The sequence below is a fragment of the Labrus bergylta genome, chromosome 15 (genome assembly GCF_963930695.1).
Source record: "Labrus bergylta chromosome 15, fLabBer1.1, whole genome shotgun sequence".
In the NCBI taxonomy this organism is placed as follows: Eukaryota; Metazoa; Chordata; class Actinopteri; order Labriformes; family Labridae; genus Labrus; species Labrus bergylta.
In genome coordinates, this window is record NC_089209.1 from 15,965,557 (window position 1) to 15,984,966 (window position 19,410).

The 19,410-nt window shown below is 40.5% G+C and overlaps 3 protein-coding genes across 8 annotated transcripts in view; 2 read left to right on the forward strand and 1 right to left on the reverse strand.

The window, feature by feature from the left end:
- The first annotated feature begins 761 nt into the window (after positions 1-761).
- On the forward strand, positions 762-9,359 carry gnpat2 (glyceronephosphate O-acyltransferase 2). 2 transcript variants are annotated; one of them, XM_020642023.3, is made up of 16 exons: positions 764-957; positions 1,753-1,974; positions 2,055-2,231; positions 2,950-3,079; positions 3,200-3,327; positions 3,431-3,506; positions 4,038-4,189; positions 4,416-4,546; positions 4,880-5,121; positions 5,556-5,813; positions 5,948-6,027; positions 6,331-6,471; positions 7,441-7,540; positions 7,622-7,715; positions 7,847-7,908; positions 8,035-9,359. In XM_020642023.3, exons 1-16 carry the CDS (start codon positions 946-948, stop codon positions 8,085-8,087), a joined length of 2,058 nt encoding a protein of 685 aa, XP_020497679.2. In that variant the 5' UTR covers positions 764-945; the 3' UTR covers positions 8,088-9,359. The 2 variants fall into 2 exon arrangements, with proteins under 2 accessions (XP_065819911.1, XP_020497679.2); XM_065963839.1 differs by having other exon boundaries at positions 762-957; positions 2,950-3,327.
- Positions 9,360-11,028: 1,669 nt separating this feature from the next.
- fam228a (family with sequence similarity 228 member A) lies at positions 11,029-16,251 on the forward strand. Of its 3 annotated transcripts, none has more exons than XM_065963842.1 (9): positions 11,029-11,762; positions 11,983-12,065; positions 13,461-13,631; positions 13,705-13,782; positions 13,875-14,069; positions 14,281-14,361; positions 14,451-14,538; positions 15,082-15,220; positions 15,361-16,251. In XM_065963842.1, the coding sequence occupies exons 2-9, from the start codon at positions 11,985-11,987 to the stop codon at positions 15,497-15,499; spliced, it is 972 nt and encodes a 323-aa protein (XP_065819914.1). In that variant the 5' UTR covers positions 11,029-11,762; positions 11,983-11,984; the 3' UTR covers positions 15,500-16,251. The 3 variants fall into 3 exon arrangements, with proteins under 3 accessions (XP_065819914.1, XP_065819913.1, XP_065819912.1); XM_065963841.1 differs by having other exon boundaries at positions 11,029-11,625; XM_065963840.1 differs by lacking the exon at positions 11,029-11,762 and having other exon boundaries at positions 11,776-12,065.
- The window catches only part of itsn2a (intersectin 2a), a 37,405-nt gene continuing 33,629 nt past the window's right edge, over positions 15,635-19,410 (reverse strand). For all 3 annotated transcript variants that reach the window (XM_065963836.1, XM_065963835.1, XM_065963834.1), the window contains 9 exons: positions 18,981-19,164; positions 18,778-18,876; positions 18,521-18,688; positions 18,213-18,425; positions 17,973-18,094; positions 17,800-17,882; positions 16,984-17,067; positions 16,713-16,886; positions 15,635-16,414 (listed from right to left, as the gene is read on the reverse strand). In XM_065963836.1, coding sequence (XP_065819908.1) covers positions 16,263-16,414; positions 16,713-16,886; positions 16,984-17,067; positions 17,800-17,882; positions 17,973-18,094; positions 18,213-18,425; positions 18,521-18,688; positions 18,778-18,876; positions 18,981-19,164 — 1,279 coding nt within the window. In that variant the 3' untranslated portion in view covers positions 15,635-16,262. The remainder of the gene's footprint in view (positions 16,415-16,712; positions 16,887-16,983; positions 17,068-17,799; positions 17,883-17,972; positions 18,095-18,212; positions 18,426-18,520; positions 18,689-18,777; positions 18,877-18,980; positions 19,165-19,410) is intronic.

A 19,410-nucleotide genomic window follows, 5' to 3' on the forward strand; every position in this document is an offset into this window, starting at 1 on the left:
TCCGCGCCTGGAGTTAAGTTAAGTGGAAGAATTATAATCATAAAATGGAAAAACTCAAGTTAATTACAGTTATCTCAAAATGTTACAGTAAATCTGCTTGATTACATTTTATAACTTGCCTTCACGACTAACAGATAAACACTTACATTGAAACAAAGAGGTACAAAGCTTTTTCTTAATCTAAAAAAAAAAAAGGTTGACACATCATTATCAGATCAATGTGCATTTAGAATCTGCTTTGAAGCTTTTTTTAAGAACTGAAGTAAAAGTTTCAAAATCTTAATCACTAGGCTACTACTAGTGTGTGTGTGTGTGTGTGTGTGTGTGTGTGTGTGTGTGTGTGTGTGTGTGTGTGTGTGTTACGCATTAAACTGCTCATCATGGAGAAATTGAGACTGAAGGGATGTAGCTGACCTCATCTTTGTGACCTTCATGTTCCTGAACTGTCTGAATTGATGAGTAATTAACTGAATACACCTCAAATGATTTAAAAAAAAAAACATCTCTTAAAGTCACTGTTCTTAATTATGAATAAATTAAGGCTATAGTTAAACCAAATGTGCATATATTCTTAAAAAGACAGATTTGATTCTTTACAAAAACATGGACATATTAAGTATTGTTGATCAAAGTAAGCACAATTACACACTTTGTCCAAGCCTGTGTGTGTTATCTATAAGACATTTCTTTTGAAGAAGGAAGAAAACGGAGTTCCCCCCCTGCTTGTGCACATCAGCGTTGTGTTGGGGGTTATTAGAGGGCAGAGGGCTGCTCGTTACACTGTGCGGGAGGAGTCTCCAAAACCCAACAACTCCATTGGCTCACGCCCTGGGGATGCTGACTGCATGTTGACAGGCTGCATCCAAGTGAGCGCCGGGCAAGTGCGGAAACGGACTGAAACCGAACGTGGACGAGGACGAACACCTGCAAAGGTCGCGTTTTCTCATGACTCATACGGTGAGAGCTTTCGATCCCAGTTTGTTTTCATCCGCTGTTGCATCCGTTCAGTTTAGCCTGTCGCTTGTTTCTGTGCATGTTCTCAACTTCAACACGTTTTAAAAGTAGATTAATTAAAACAGTGTGTAAAAATAAATAATTTAAAAAAAGGAATATGCAAGGGCAGACATCGAAACAGATTGAGTCCCAAATGCATTGTTGTGTTTGCAGTCTTGAAGTTGTTTGAAAGTGCACCAGAAGCATGTCTCAATAGAGCTGAGGAGTATTAGCTGCTGGAACTTTGACCTACTTTGAAACATTCAGTAATCCATCCAACATTAGTGGGTCAGAGTCCAAACAATATAGACTGTAGATAATGAGATTAGCGTTGTTTCTGCTCATAATTTAGGACTCTAGGATAAAAACCATCTAGGATTACTATATCTGGAGTAGTTCATAGACATCATTAAATACAGATCCTATTGATGTAAGATCAGTTTTAACTCCTATACGATTCTGCATATGTATTGATTTGGACTGGATGTTTTATAGTTTTCACATGAAACTCATTTGAATTAGAACACTTTGGATCACGATTGGCTGACATTTGTGATGTCACTAAACCATGCCAGTTTGTGAACTAAAAAAACATGAGTGAGGTGAGCGTGAGAAACTTCCCCTCTAAAGCCTCTTTTTTGTGTTTATGTTTGACTTTTCTTTTTACTACTTTTCTTTTTCCTTTTGATCATCTTTCTGTGTTTTTCTTCCAACGTGCCTGAGTAACCTTCAATTTGTTGTGTTTCATGTGTTTTACAGACGCATAACTTCTCACCGCAGTATATGGAGTCAGTCAAAGGCGATCTGGTCAACGAGGAGGAGTTTGTGGATATATTAGAGGAGAGGAGAAACAGCAGTGATCTCGGCCATGCCTTCAGGACTTTCAGCCCCCACCCCTACAAAGGAGCCCCCTCCTGCTCCACAGCTGACCTCAACAAGGCTGTGCTGGAGTCCCAGTATCTCCGCTACATGGCCAAGGAGGTGAATAGAAAAGATTGAATGAAGTCGTTTCAAACTATTGCTTCCATCAGCATTGTTTTCATTTCCTCCTTCTTCCTCAGATCGCCACAGAGATGGGGTCGTCGGTGGAGGAAGTGAGAGAGGAGGCGACAGGGATTTTGGAGGAGATGTCTCAAAACCTGCAGCTGGGGTTCATCAGGCTGATGGGCTACACTGTCAGCAAAATGTCCAAGAGACTCTTCAGCAGCATCAATGTCAACATGGAGGGACTCAACAGGGTCAGGCGCAATTATCAAAAACATCTTCACAACAACACACTATGTTCTGTTTAGGATCATCATAGAGCCAGTGATGGACAGCTTCCACTTCCTACTCCAGTATATAACTTCTTAGTAGTTTTCATACAAATACGGTAGATCTATAACTTTATCCAAATAAAAAAGAACAACTTTTGTTTGCATTTATCAGCATTTCTTGCTTCCAACACTTTCAAAAGTAACATACAGAAACAAATATGAAAAGATAAAGTTCTGTTATATTCTATTAAAGCGTTTTCTTTCCCTGTGACCGTTTTCTTTTAGCATGATGTGTTTCATTTGTTTGTTTAGTTTAGTTTAGTTTAATGTATTAGGGTAACCATTCTGGGGTCCACAACAACCATTACAGTGTGACTGTTGTCATTTGTGTTAGATGGACCAAAATAGAAATGTGAAGGTCATAGGTTGCAGTTTTTATTCGGTTGGTTATGTTTCTCCAAGAAGTCACTGCACACAGACCTTTTTACTTTTCGATGATCAAGTCTAACATTATTTCCCCCAAAAAGTCAAGATTTCAATGTCTGTTAATTAAATAAAAAGTGGCTAACTGTAACAGGAAATAACCACGTGAGGAGTTTCCCCTCCATCATGTACCAATTCACAAACTATTGTAAAAATAGACTTGATCTTTGATTTTCTTGTTTTCCTCATGAACATTGTTTCTTATTTCACCTTTCAGCTCCAACAAGCAATTCAAGAACACCCTGTAATCCTGATGCCCAATCACAGGAGTTATGCCGACTTCTTGGTTATTTCCTACATCCTGTTCACCTACGACATCCCCGTACCAGTAATTGCTGCAGGAAGTCGCAAGTATCTATTTGGACCAACACAACAGATGAATGTGGTTAACACTGACTTAAATGAAAACATCTCTGGTACACATTGTCCTTACTTTTCTCTTTATTTCTCTTCTTGCCACTGTAAAGCTCTTGCAGGGATGAAGATGGTGGGAGAGATACTGCGTCGCTCTGGAGCTTTCTTTATCCGACGTGCCATTGGCTCTGACAAACTGTACTGGGCAGTGCTTTCAGAATATGTTAAAACCATTGTCAGGGTAAGACACAATAAGCACCACAGCTGCACTGTGAAATCTAAACCGTCATACTCTTTTAAATATCTTCAGCTTGTTTAAATATTCAGTTAAATATTTGCTACAGACTGGATTCGCTCCTGTGGAGTTTTATGTGGAAGGCCTGCGGAGCCGCACACTGAAGTCTCTCACACCCAAGTTAGGTAAGTGTCATGTTGGTATTTTGCTGGTGTTTTCTAGTTTGCTTCTTGGTTACCATTTAAAGCCTTGAGTTTGAGGATTTTGGCCATCATCATCTTGGTGCCATAAGTGACTATATTTGGAGTAAAAGTTCAAAAGTTTTGATTTCGTTGAGATGAACCCTACAAGACAGCTAGTAGTAGACCACCTGTCACTAAAATGGCCACATGATAAATAAGCTTAACTTCAAATCCAAACATAAATGAGGGGGAAATAAAGACTCCTTGTGCAGTTTTCATGATCTAAGCTTCAGAGACCAAAAAATACTTCTATACCACAGTGAACACATTTATTACTGCTTTAAAGTTTTACATTTTAACATTGAAGTCTACTGGGATTGACTTGCTTTTGGAGCTAGCTTCAAGTGGCCACTTGAGGAACTGCAGCTTTTGGCACTATGAAGTTGAGATACACTTTTGTAGATGTGATAAAAGTCAGATTTTTTTTCCAAGGGCCGTAGGATGGACTGTTACCATCTCTTCATTTGTCTGCAGGTATGATGCACATGGTGCTCGAGCCCTACTTTAAAGGGGAGGTGTTTGACGTCACGTTGGTGCCCATCAGTATCAGCTACGACAGAGTGCTGGAGGAATCTCTGCTTGCTCATGAGTTACTGGGTGTCCCAAAACCCAAAGAAAGCACCACGGTACATGCTGCTAACATCACTCACTTGATAAAACTGTCATAATGAACTTGGTTAAAAAAAGCTTATCACCTACAACAATTTTAACTGTTTTAACTTCAAGCATGTTTAAAGCTGATTATATCTTGCTATTTAATCACTCCCAGCCCTGCTTTCTCTCTTACTCTCTCTCTTTCTCTTTCGCTTTCTCTCTCTCTCTCTCTCTCTCTCTCTCTCTGTCTCTCGGCAGGGTCTGCTCAAAGCCACCAAAGTGCTGCAGGAAGATTACGGCAGCATGCACGTGAACTTTGGTCGCCCTCTGTCAGTCCGACATTTGTGTCAGGGCAAGATAAACCGCTGCCAGTACAACCTCATACCCAGGTAGAATAGATCTGTACAAGATATCTTATCAATTTAGCGAAGGTATGCACCATACACAGACTAAATTCATGCCAGGAAAAGAGGCCATGGGTTTAAATTCCCCCATCAAAATCCCATCTAAATGTCAGATATTGAACTATTTAACATTTAACTTTTCTTCTGTAATATTTAGGTCCATTTTTCTGTATGTATCCCTTAAATGTAGGAAAACATTGTGTCCAAAGAAGTTGAAAATCTGTAGCCATCTTTTCTCAGTGTAGCCTGTGAGTCTCTGCTCCCTCCATTATCCGTGTTAACTCCCCCCTCTTCTTCCCCCTTGATATCTATTCACAGAGACCTCCCTCAGAAGCCCACTGCTGAGGCTCAGGCCTGCGTGAGTTGGCTGGCTCATCTGGTGGTACGGATCCAAGAGGAGGGCTCTCTGATTAGCCCCTGGTCTCTGATGGCCTGCCTGTTTCTCCAGGCTCCGACCACAGTCTTAACAGAGGAGGGCCTGCTGTGGCAGCAGCTCACAGAGAAAACACTCTGGCTCAGGAAACTGGCGCTGGATTTTGGGGCTCGCTTGAACTGGCCTGGTGGGTGGGTTTATTTTGTCTGTTAATTTTCCAATCCCTTCAATGACCAGCAGGTGACATGTGCGTGCTGTAACACAAGCAAGCCAGACAAAGTTAATTGAGAAAGGTAACAGAGTGGGTACCCTTCTGGCAAATCTGTCAGCTTCCACCAAAGAGGGTCCTTTGACGCGCTCTGAGGTAGATCAGACAGATTACATCGATGTGAGTTGGCACATGAGCACAGATTCACTTAGGAGATGTTCAGTTGACTAATGCACTTAAGGAAACTTATCCTCAAAGGACCCCACTGAACCGTCTCACTTTGTAGGTCTCGTGTGCTGGTACACACATGCAGGATCTATAACGTGGGCACAAATACATTACAAGGTATGCTGAGGCGGAAACAGCCCTCTAGCCTCTTCATAAACTGATAATAGTGATATTGTGTTATGTAGAAAAAATCCCTGACCTAGATGTGATGGCGTCCAGCGTGGCCCTTCATCGCTCTATAGTTCAACGTAAAGCAGGGCGTGTTTACCTGGTTCGGGAGGAAGAGCCTGCAGGGAAACGTCCAATCAGCGCAGAGGAAGGTGCGTTCAGGACGGCTGCGGCGGTCCTGATGATGGCGTCCTATAGGAATCAGTGTCTGCATCTTTTTGTGCGTCCTGCCATGGTCGCTACCGCAATACACATCGCAAAGACAACACAGAGAGGTGAGGGTAACACACCGTGGTCAATTACTCTGGTTCTGCTCGGGGTTTGTGCCTGGAGGAAATGGGTTGGATTTGTGCGTTCTAGGATTTTTTTGAATGCCCCTTTGTTTCATCAATCATTATTATGTTTACAGACAAGATCTTCCCCTTCTTCTTCTTCCTACAAGACCTCTTCGCCAATGAGTTCATCTTCATTCCTGGAAAGTCATCTCAGGTAACATCCTTTTTTCAGGTATCGGCCTCCGTCAAGCGCCTCAGAGCAAAGGTCATACAGAACATTATTGTACAAAAGTGCAAACATGCCCACAAATCTGCTTTTTGCAAACTTAACTACCAAGCCCAGGCTTGATGTCTGAAGTCAAAAGAGAATTCCAGATATGATGGATGAAAGTTACTGTACTGAGACATGTTAAAAATGGTAAAAAAATATTCAGGTTAAAGAAAGTTCTGCCATCCAGAACAAAATGATTGTTATTGTGTCTACCTCCTTGTTGACATCTTTCCTCTAATTGGTCAGGACTTTGAGGAGGCATGCTTCTTCTTGAAGAAATGTGCAGCCATCGATGTCAGTCAGCAGGAAGTGACGGTGTCAGACGCTGGGCAGGAGGTGCTCTCCTTCCTGCGAGCGCTTCTAAAACCCTTTATAGACACTTACCAGGTACTTTTTTTTTTTTAACTCAGGGATCATGATAACTCACCATGCACTTTGATGAGATTCAGGTTTGGTGGGGAGGGGAGTATGTTTTATTAATGCAGGTTTCTCTCTGTTACATCATATGAATACAGATTATTTTCTGTCAGCGATCAAACCCTGTACTTAAACTTTGAGGGTTCAATTAAATCCAGACAGTTTTAGCAGAGTTTGGAGCCTCCTGAGGACACTGAGGTCATGACCTCATTGTTTTATCTGGGAATTGGAGGCTTAAGCAGCACAATGTGAATACATAAGGTTAAAAGAAGTATTTCCCCAACAGCATATAGTTCCTCGTATAGTGGAGTTGAAAATGGAATAGGATTAATACCTTCATAGCAAATGTGGATATTTGCAATGGAGATAAGAATTTAGGTTTTTGCAAGGTAGGTTTACACACACAAGGAATTTCACTAGGTGTTTGGTGCATCAAAGTAAACATAGAAATATCATTAATAAAAGAAGACAAAGTGAAAAGCAGTGCCCTGATCCCCAAGAAACCTAAATGGGATAAGATAAGCAATATAAATGTCCAAGGTTGCAGGAATATTGTTGCAGGAATGTGCAAGAATATTCCTGCAACCTAAATTGCTTTAGGAAAGTGTGATTTTTGGTTGTTACATTGGGTCACACAAGTTGTGTCTGAATGTGCCAAAACAACATTGACATGTAGGCTAGCATTGATTGGTTCTATCTACTAATGTCAACAAGATAAATCTAATGACTGGAATTAGAATTTGCAAGTCTTGCAGTCTTTGATTTTACTACATAGATTCATTCACAGTTTGGTATACTCCAAACATTCCTCTCCATCACTGTAGAGGGCAGAATTGCATGAAGTTTTTAAAGCCTTGACTACAATAACAAGGTTGGATTTTAAATTTTAAAAAATTTGTGGGTTATGTTGACCAGGTGTGTTTTTTTTTTCATATTCAGGTGGTGTTTAGGTACCTTTGCGAAGATGGAGTTCACTCCTTTTCTGAGAAACAGTCCCTACCTGCTGTGCGAAACCTGGCCACAAAGCTCATCCTCTCAGGTGACATAGAAAGCAGAAATGACCTTAGACTTCAGGAACGGTCTTGGGCTGTCTAACCTAAACTGATTGTTTGTGTGTCAGGCGAACTCTACACCTATGAAGCCCTCTCATCTGATACACAGAAAAACGTTCTGTCAGCTCTGCGAAGGTTGGAGATTGTGACAAAGTCGAGGGTGTGAGTAACAAGATTAGCCCCTGCAAACCTGTTTGGTTTTAAGCTCATTTTCTGAGGTGATTGATAAGCTGTCTGTATCTCTAATGCCACAGCCATGCTCTTAAGTTTCTTTATTTGTTCCTTTGTGGCAGGTCGGAGCAGAATGAATTCAGAGTAAACAAAGACGCTGTTAGAAGAATTGGAGACATGCTCTGTAAGTTTCCACTAAGATCTTACTGTACAGCTAACTAGCTTGAATGTCCTCGCTGATCTTGCTTCTTTTTGTTTAACTGACCAACAGCAGTCTAAAGGGATTTTTTTGTTTTTCCTGTCACTGTAGCTGGGAAAATCCCTCCACAGCCTCTCCATGGTCCACCTGGCACAAGACTTTAGTCTCCGTTGGAACAGAGCCATCTTCTGTATCAGCTCACAGTCCTGCTAACCCAAGTTGACCCCGTTTCGTCCTTTCTGTGACCATTTCTTTGCCCTCCTGTGCCTTGACAGAAGATATTTGTAGGGACGCTGAATCTGAACTCTGCACTTAGACAAAGTACCTTTATCCTAGATGCCACGTACCAGACTTAATCTGGCAGAATTCCACTCTTGAACGTTTGCTCTGCACCTCCCTCAACCTTGTTCTTATCCCTCACAGATCTGACAGGGCTAAGATTAAACCACATGACCTGATATGGAGACTGAAAGGTCACAAAATTCCACAGATTCACACAAAGGCCCTTTTCCTCTGACATCACCCTCTGGGTGGGAAGCTATATGCGGTTACAATGTTGTACTGGGTTCCAAGTCAAAAATCTTGTTAGAGAATTTTAAGTTAAAATCTGGAGGGACATCATGTTTGACCTGGTTTAACGACACAATTACCCAAAAGCTACTTTGAGCCATTTTAAAGCTAATTTTGGTTAACTTTACAGTTAGCTAGCAATCTGTATCGTGTAAAACTAGGAAAAAGCTCAATTTAATTTAATGTGTAAGTCATTCTGCAGCTAGCCTTTTGTTAGCAATTAATTTATTATAAGCTATTTTAACAGTTAGCTATGAATTTATAACGTTTTTCATTATCATAAAGTGTGTTAGACAGCAGCTAGGCTATTGTTTACAAGTAACCTATTTCTTGCTAACTTCACCATAAAAGGATTGTTGATTGTTAATGTAAGCTTTTATCTAATGTTACGTCGACGGCTTGTCTAATGTCCTGCTCAGTTTTTAGCATAGTTGCTGATTTATCTATAGGAGCAGTTAAATTATAGACTTTTCTAAATTCATATTATTTGCAACATTGAACACACAATTATGACTTAAACACGCCATTTGAACTTCCAACCATTAATGTGATATCAGGGCTAAATGGTTGCCTTTTGAATGTGGTGATTTTGCAAATTATGTAAAATGGATTGTAGTGGTTAGATGATCAGAATTTGATACATGAACAAGTGATGATGAATGTCCGATAGATACTTAGTTGATTATGCCTGGCATTAAACTAAATGAATGATCAATAGAGCCCCTTATGATAAACTCAATTGCAGATAGTTAGTGCAATTATATAGTAAAAACTGACAATGACATGTGATTGTATGTAAAATAGCCTACATTAACCAAAAACAAATCTAAGTCAGGTAACAATAATAAATACCATAACCCATCAAAGATGTAATGTTTCGTTTGTGTGACACATTTATTTTAACTGTTACATCTCAATAAATGTTAAACAAATGTAATAAAATGCACCATAGATTATTTTCTTTACACTTATCATGTCTGATTCTGTTGAAACTATTCAACACTGTGAGTGAGTGAACAGAGATCAAAGTCCAACCTCCTGTCATCTCTGCTTCACCTGCTCCCCTCAGAAGTTAAACGAAGGCCCCTTATGTGCCAATTAACCAGTGGATTGTTTAGCATTGACACATATTATCTATACACAGGTGGTACGTCGACTTTGATGCGTAAAGCGCTGACAGGGTCTTGACAAAAAACCGAGATGTATTCCAACACCTTAGAATTGAGCTTTTTCTCGCTTTCTTTGGCTCTGTGTCGCTCTTTGTCCCATCTATCCTTCTCGCCATTCATCTGGGAGAACAGGTTGACCTGGATGGTGCGCAGCGTGGCCGCCAGGACGTAGAAACCTCCCTGCATCATGTGGCAGAAAGCTGCGCCAACACTGAGCGCTGCACCCATTAGGTTGGGCACAGTTTCACACACCACGCACATGCCCTCCAGGAAGTGTAGCGTGCCTTTCCGGGCCAGGGGCTGGCTTTGGACCGGATAACCCTGGGGAGACGGAGCTTGCTGGGCATGGTTAAATAGGTATCTCGCAGAGTCGGTGAAGTGGCTGGCGGCTCGGCGCAGCGGGAGCAGGGCCAGGTACAGGTGGCAAGCGGCTTTGGTCAGTGCATGGAAGAGCAGCCGCAGCTCAAGCACGGCATTGCCTGGAGATAAGAGGGTAACTGGGTTAGCTGGAGTCTCATTAACCGGGTGGCTAATGTCAGCAACCATTACAAACAGCGTCTGCCACTGGATTAAAGTTTGTTCTCCAATGTGGGCAGTGGGTATCACCTGAGCACGCAAGGAGGGCGATTTAGCGCGTCATTGCGCGTGCCCCTCAGAACAGGACCCATACGACAAATGTACCCATAACACTAAACCCACAGGCTGAAATATAGGTAGGCTATAAAACCCAGGCCTAGCTTATTTATTTATTTGTTTGTTTGGTTTCACTTTTTACAAGAGCTGGGCAGAAAAATCCGTTGGAGTTAATCAACGATTGTGCAAGATAGATTTGTTTAATAAGGCATTGTTACTTCAAAACAAAATATAAGTCATAGGATTTGATCTTATTTTAGGAAACGCGTAAAACACTGATTTCTTGTGGAGATCCCAGCTGACATTGTTTCCTGGGTTAGGCTATGCATTCTGATTTATAACCCAAATAATTTTGAGGATACAAAACAAAATATAGCCTACAATTATAGAACACACAGCCAACTTGACATTATTATTTATTTTTGCAGAGATTAAAAAAAAAAAAAAAGTCTTATTCGTGAGTTAAGAATTTAGGACATAAGCAGTAAACGGTTTTGTTCCTCAATAGCGACCATATAGCTCCATGTTCTCTTACCGTCTATGAAGCAGAAAATCCACAGCAGGGCAATACTCGCTGCCAACGACGTCCACCAATCCATGTAGTCTCCCCCCCGGTCCCGGGCTCGGCAACGAAAAGAAAGAAAGCTGCCGAAACCCCAAGTTATGATCTGGCCAAGCCCTGCCCTGCCTTTACGCAGCTAATGCCCAAACATTAAGTCGCAGCATCCCCGACAGGTGTCGGAGTAGTGTTGCAGCATCTGCGGGACACCATGAAGGGTCACCTGAGGTGTCAACAGAAGCATTTAGTGTCATAGCCTACACAACCCAGTAACCTGTTGCACCTTCGATTCGCCCCAAAATAATCAATTACACCTGGACTGCGAAATAATAAATTGAAATGAATGGTTAAAGTTATCTTTTTAGAACATTTTTAGAGTAGCCTATTTATTTTTTTAAAAATGCATTAGGCTATTACCCACCTTTGCAATCCCATATTATAATCTATTTCTGGTATTGGGTTTTAAAATAGGCAATTGGTTAACAATTATTGTTGCCTAAATACGAAGGCAACTGTAATGTTTTCTGTATCTAGGAAAAAAAAGAAAAAAAAGATCAATTTACATCTGTATCGACACATTTGGTACATTTTTAAATGAGAAAGTTAAAGTGTTGTTTAACATTCAGACGTACCGTAGATTAGAATAGATTGCTGTGGAATCCGCGTGCGTCCTGACGTGCACCGGTGTCATAGCAACGGAAAGCCTTCAGCCTGCAGGACACCTGGAGGAGGCCTCTACCTGCACACGCTGTGCCTCTGTTGACTGCTGAAGTGAGTAGCAGACCTTTTACACTTTTTTTTTTTTTACAATGATAAAAACGGTTCTGACTTAAAACCGAGGGCGCTTTCGTTCACCTCTGGCCGTTTCTCCCCCATGAACTTCTGACCCACACATAATTTGAACCAAGGTAAGAAACCATAACTTTGCTATGGTTACACGGGCTAATACTAAATTAAAATGTACAATTAATGTCAATTTGATTCGATTTATAGGCTACTGCTCTTGCACAGAGTATAGGCTACATTAAGTGATATGATGTGTTTAGCTAAGTCTAGATTAAGGTTTATTGGGGCTATGACTGTAGCTCTGTATAATAATGATTATCAAATATTTTCTTCTTGCTTTAGGGATGAGCCCAACAAAGAAAAGAACAGCCAGTGGTGTGATCACCTTCCACACACCTTTTCCTGTTAGCCTGTTGGAATCAGAGGTAAACACCCCCACACCATACAAACTATTAACTAAATAATCCTACTTTAAATTCAAATAGGTACTTTTGGAACTGACAATCTAATCATTACCTTAAGGCAATGAAGAGTACTGCTAGTTTTCTCTCTGCATGTACACTCACTCTCCATTTTTTTCTTCAGATTTAAGTGAACTCTTACAAACTACACATTACCGGCCTTTTAATGTCATGGAGGCTGTGCAGGTTCAGTGTGTGAACCAACACCAGCTTAGAGACTATGGCAGGGTGTTTATTGCCAGACTGAAAGCTTCTTTTTCTCTGTCTATGCCCTGCCACATCTGAATATACAGTGATGGAATCTCAGGGCTTTGAAAGATGAATGGAAAGGTTTCAGGTTATTGAAAGGCAGATATTGTAGCCACTGTAATCCTCTATTAATTTAGGACAATAGGGGGGAAAGCTTAGTGCTTTTCCTCCTGCATATCAGATAACATGCAGAGAGAAAAACCTGACAATCAATTATAAGCCAGGTAGTGACAATTAAATTAAACAACAAAACGGAAAAAAACACAGTTAGGAAGCTGCTGTTTGTCCTGTTGCTAAAGTTGCATAGCTTACTGATGTTTATGTCCCGCCATATGTGTTTGTATTAGGTGTGAGACACAGTTCAGGTTTCCAGGTAGTGACATGATCTGTTGCTGCCTGTTGTGCTGGCCTCCGCTGCCTTCTGTTCACCTACATGATTGTGTCTGCTCTGTCTTTGAACTCCACCTGGGATTTACAAGAGATCACATTCCCTAGGGAGTGCTGACATTCATTGTATGTCTTTGATAATTATACACACAAATTGCAATACTTAAAGTATAAAGTATGGGATCGTACTACAGTGTGATTTAAAAAACGAAATAGTGCTTTTATTAAGAAAAAAAGTCTTGGGGAGAGTCAAATTGTACTTATTTCATGATATTTCCTATCTAATTAATTTGCAATTAATGCATCTATGACAAAGGACCCTGAAAACATGGCAAAATGTCTCCTCCCCCAGGTGTCAGGCAATAAAACAATTGACATGACATTCAAACCTGAGCTGAATTTTAAAAAAAAGAATGTACCTATAGATACAGGTTAATAGATTTTCTTTCTCATTTTTCCAAGTATATTCATTCGTATCACTTTTTAAATCTAATTCAGACGACATAAAACAGATTAAGTGCAGCTTTATTCAGAATATTTGAATGTTTTCCACTTGGGGAACAATTTAAGAATGTCTGTTGAAAGAGCTTAAGGGGTGGCTCAAACTTAACCTCTTGCTCATCGGATGCCTCTCTGAACCTATAATAAAAACTACAGAATGTCGTGTTTTGTTGCAGAAGAAAGTAGCGTGTTGAAGCTGAACTGATCTGAATGGTGTTTCAGGTGTGCATAGCAGATCTGAAGGATGATACAGAGGGCAAAAGGAGCCTGTATCAGCCGAGGAGCACCGTTAATGGTGTCAAAGCAAAGCGAAGAGTTGAGGCCTCACTCCCTGAGCCACAGCAGGGCACAAGCCAACACTTTCTCTCTGACTCCTCCCTCAGACGACTGCAGGTACTACACTCAACGAAACACACCTGCTGAGAAATATGAGGTGACTTTTCTTACTGCATGTTTTTCTTTCTAGGAAAAGATGGAGGCTGAAAAACAAAAAGCCAATAGAATAATCCAACCTTTACTGGAGACTGAAAATGGTTTGGTGGAGGTAAGACGCTTTGCTGTCTATAGCTTGTGCATATTTTTTTCCCCTTTGTTTTGCAAGCGGCATTGTTTTTGTATCTGTTTCTCTTCCTGGAGGAGTTGGAGAGGTTTTTCAGCAAGCGGGATGTCACAGAGCTGAGGAGAAGGGAGCTGCTGCACAAACACTGGACAGAGCGTGTGTGGTTTCCACTCCAGTGTAGAGTTGAGGAACGTGTGTCCAGCTGTGGCCCGATGGAAGCCAAGCGACGTCAGAGCTTATACAGTCACTACCTCCATCACTGCAATGCTAAGGTGGAACTAGTCTAGAGTCAGTCTGCTCTAAATGTATTTCAAACTTAATGTTAGTGTGAGAAACATCCTCTGGTTTGTTTACTGTGAGGCTTTTAAATAATGCAAGAGGTCACACATGCATATTCTTATAATTAAAAAAGGGAAAAAATTCCTACAAGAGATATGACTCCTTAACCTTCTCTCACTACTTTCATGTTTTTTTTATCTTCAGGGTTTTGTGTTTCTAGAAACTTACAATCTGAAGGAATACAATCCTTTTCTTCTCAACATCGAAAAGCCATGCTGCTTCAAGGTGATACTTAAACATTTCACTTAATGAAATAAAAAGACAGCTTTTCAAATTTTTATAGTTTCCAAAATGTGTCCATGTTTTACCTCTAGGTCAACAGAGCTGACTTTAAGGACCTGTTCAACCCCCGTTCGCATAAAAGGCTGAAGGAACAGAGAACAGCCGGCTCTTGTGAAGCAGGTATTGGGAGTATTTTTATTTTCTTTATGACCCTGGAAATTGAAAGACCTTTATGAATGCTTTGCTTAGCTTAGATATTCACAGGGGCCGTTTGTCTTTGATTTTGTAAAATTAAAGTGGCACTGCATCTCCTTCAAAAGAAGACAAACACATTCTTCCTGTTCAAATATAAAGTTGTATTCATAATCAGTAGAACACCCTTTCTTTATATAAACACTTAAACGTTTTGCTTCAGCAATGACCATTAGTCTGGTTTGACCATTAGCTTATGGTGGCTAACTATTAGAAAAAAAAGCTATCCTACATATTGTACATTAATGGGTTAGTTACCGTCTTTCTATGACCCTTCGCTATTTGCCTGTTACAGAAGTTTATTGTTTTAGCTAAATGCCTAATAGTAGTTTGGCATCTGTTTTTGTCTCCTTACTGTCACTTGTGTCTTCAGTTTCATTCAACCAAGAATCAGTGTCAATCCATTTGAGATGTCAGGTTTAACAGATGTTTTTACAATTCTATTTATTAATAATTTCCTTTCCATTGTAGGATGCAAACGCAAACTTCCTTGTCCTCTCAGTGATTCTGTGGCATCTCAGGCCAACACAAGCCTACAGGCCTCATCTAGTTATCCAATCTCTGCTTCAAGAAAAGCTCCAGATGAGGCTCAAGGAAAGAAATCCACTGGGTAAACTTTTACAATATTTTGAAAGTTTTGATTTGAAGATATTTTTAGTTACACTGCAGTATTTGTAAAATAATGAGATATTGGTGCATGTTCTTGAATTATGATGAATATGAGAAGTCCTCTTCATGTTTTGTATTCAGGCTGCACAACATACCATATCACATCAGGGCGTCTGCCACACCAGACGGAAGGTGCCATCGACCAGACTGCTGGTTTTCCAGATGTGGATGTCAGGAACAATCAGCCAGTTTACAGCAACCTCAGCTTACATATGAATAAAATCCCTCATGAATACTCCTTCTTAACTACCTCACAGATTCTAAAGGTGCTGTATTTGAAAGTGTTGTCCTGGTGGACTATAAAGAACCAGGATGGGATGACAAAAAGAACATTGAGCCACAACAAACAAAAAAGGAATATTCTATGTGTGCATTTTTATTTATGCCACATTCAGGAGTTTATGGCCTTACTTAACATAAACCTCCATAGCTCAGTTAACAATGAGGTTAATCTTTGACATTATACAGTAGTGTGCAACATTTGAATAGAAAAGGATAACAAGCATATGTGTGTAATGGTCCAGGTGAAAGAACAACAGTTAAAGTACAGTGAAATATTTCCTGTTAATATTTACTGTGTTTTGCATAAAAGGTTCAGAATATGAATATTACAAAACTTTATCGTTTGGTGATCTAAATGGGACATCTTCATGGCATGTTTTTTAATTGCACTTCTGTGTTTCACATGAAAATATTTGCAAATACAAAAAAAAAATCATGTAAGATAATTTGTTAGTAAACAGGAAAACGCTTTTTCCACAATAAGGAATGTCTCAGGACAATTCATTGGAATGTAATCCAACAGTTTTGGCAAGGTCTCCTTATCCTGTAACTTGAAGTCAACAAGATAAATCTCGCCAGCTCAGGGCAGTACAAGGCTGTAATCGTCATGAGATCACTTTAAGTTTTTATGTGACTGTTTCAACTAAATGTTTCCTCTTCATTACTATAAAAAGAAGTGATGTCTGCTGAGGGTGTTGTTTTCATTTGGTCGGCTCATACAGCTGAAGGTCCAGTTTGACTGAAACTTCTCCAGTGGGAACCTCGTGCAGCAGCAGGCGACGGTTGGCTGCACCTTTGCTCTCCATCTCTTTTTTTATCGTTGCCACAGGGACCTCAGTGCGACCCAGGAAATCTAAAGAAACAGAAAATAGGTATTAAGTGAAGCTCCTAAAACAGACACGTTTTTCAGAAACAAGAAGACCCTCAGATTTTTGGTGAAATGTAGGTAACCTGCCATGGTGACAGGTTTGTCTTAATCAAACTTGAAAGAAATCTCAGAAAACAAGTCAAAATCAGAAGTTGGCTTGCTGCTAGTCTGAGCATGTTTCCTCTTTATCCCGTAGGCAAACATCAATTAAATTAAAAGCTAAACAAATCTACTCTGGTTGTGCGAGCTTCTCAGTGTATGTTTGTGTCCCTCGTTCACTGACCATCTGGTGAGAACTGGTCCTTCTCAAACACAGTGATGCACAGCACGTCCTGGTAAAGGTCTTTGATGAAGAACTGACAATTGAAGTTCCACTTTGGGTTCAGAGTGTCTGCGATTGGTCGAGAGGCGTAACACTGAGCCCCCATCGTCAGCTCACAGTACGGGTTACTCTTACCTGGAGAGAGAGACATACAAGCTTATTTATTCATTATTTTCTGAATGAATCAAACAATGACGTATTCTTATAGACAGTGTGCATTGCAAGTCTGTACCGTTAGGTTTACACGCTCTAAGCTCCTGGGCTTCTGTGACTGTCACCAGCAGCCGACCGATACCGCTGCTCTTTAGGGAACGAGCTGAAACAAACACACAGACATTATAGGTAGGCATAAAAAAACTTTACATTTACAAAACATTACACTTTTTGCTTATCGATATATAGATGAAATCCACTACAGACACTTGTGTGATAAATTCTGGTGTTTGTTTGATCTCTGATATGTTTTTACACTCTTAAAAATGAGCCAGGGGACTGACGTCTTTTTATGACTGAGTGACTGAAAGAAAACATTTACACAAGGAGGAAATTAGATTTTTTAAAACATTTTGCTGAATGTATAGGCTTGCCTTTTATTTTTTCAAAAATATTTGTAACTTCAGCCCTGACACACACCACAAGTACAGAAAAAAAAGTTACAAATATTAGCTTTGCTGTGTGCAGTGAGTTACAAACATATATACATGCAAGTATTCCTAATTTTGACGTTGACGTTTAGTTTTATCAAAATAAAGCATTTCTCTTATTTCTTAAGTTTAACTCAATTGTAGTTTTCATTCATATATTGCAGTTTACATTTACATCTTTTAATTAAAAGTGAAGGGGTTGTACCAACTTAGCAACATATGTGTACAATATGTTCATTCATCTCCAATTATTCTACTTTGTTTAAAAGGTTGTTCACGGTCTCTTACAGAGATGTATTGATATGTGAGGACACAGTAAACCATCCATACTCATGCTGAAAAATAGAAATCACATGCCCACGCACACACAGTCAGTAGGTTCACACTGATGAAACCGTGTTTACCTTGGTAAGCCTTCTCTCTCTTTTTCTTCTCTGTCTCTATGAAATGTTCAGATGCTGCTTTGATTTTCTGCACCCATGTTGTCCTGCCATCAAAGTAAACACAAAAATCATTTTAAGACAATAAGATGAAGTCTTTAGTGAGGTTTACTTGGATGTCTGTGTGCACGGCTCACCTCTCATTTAAGGTCTCAGTTTTCAGAGTGTAGACACGGTCAATGTGTGAGACGTGGAAAAGTGGTTCGTCACTTGAAGGATCGGGAGGCATTTTCACCAAAACCTCGTTAAGAAACAGCGGCTAGGACATGAACAGGAAGTGATGAGTGCCATTTTGGGTTGAGTCTTTCAGCTATGCTTCATGAATACTTAAAGCGAACCAAGTAGTATTTTCATTCCTGTCAGGGAAAAGTGCTTACTGTTTTGTACATCTTCAGCTGGATGTTGGTCTTCAGGCTGAACAGCTTGTCTGCTCCTGAGGAGGAGAAGGGTTTGGCACTGTGTGTGAGGAGAAGGAAATCATTAAAAAGGAAAACCCACAGCTCCCTGCTGCTTTTGGTTTTGTGAAGACGTCCGCTGTGGAGCAGCTTGCGAGGCCCGAGGCAATTAGTCAGCGAGTTGAAGACCAAGTGCTGAAAGAGAGACGAGGAAAACAAGGAGAGATGAAGAGGAGGAAGACAACCGCCTAACACAGTTATAGTTTTGAGTCATGCCTGACTGTGTTTACCTCTATAGGTCCCTCACACTGAACGTGGCTCTGGATCCACTCAAGCCTGTCTGAGTTCTCCTTCTCCCTGACTCCCTCGTTGACCTGCGAGCACAGCTCCTCAGCTCGCTCCAGAGCTTCTCTCAGCGGGCCTCGGTCTGCGTGAACTTCTTGAGTGTGCTCCAGGATCTAACCGACAAGAAGAGGAGAGAAGAAATGTTAGAGAAGGACATAGAAGCACATAATAAATATCAAATAAATAAGAAAATATCACTGACATTCTTTATGAGCAGGGGGTAACGTGTGATTCTCTGCATGGGCTTGAGGAGGAAGCTGGATAGTGGCATTCCTTTGCAGCGGTAGTTTGTGGCAATCTTCTGCTCAAGAGGAGAAAAAATAGTGAGAAAGAGAATTCTCTGTTGCAGCTCACAGACCCACGTTTGCCTTGACTGTTTGGTTTATCTTCATCGACAGCTCGCACCTTCAGGAAGTCTTTAAAGTCGGGCTGGTTGTATGTTTTGTTTTGCAGCAGGGCAGCAGCATTGAGCTGACAGGAGCAGAAGCGGATGTAGGGCTGCATGTGAGCGAGCTCTGATGCTAACAGGTCCCCTATCAGCTGCACCGGCATGTTTTCACCTCCCGTCTTCTTACGGACTCGCAGGGCTCTGTAAGCAGAGAGGATCATTGTGAAAAACAATGATTCTCAAGTGGTGGTACTGATCCCCCTGGTGGTACTTTAGATGGCTGCAGGAGATACTTGTGATTCTTTTAAGGTAATTTTGAAATGAATTAACCATAAACAATTCCTAAAATAATTCTATTTAAATTAAATTAAATATATATATATATATATATGTATATATATATCTAATAGTAAGTCCATTTTTAGGCTTTCAATGACTAATGGTATG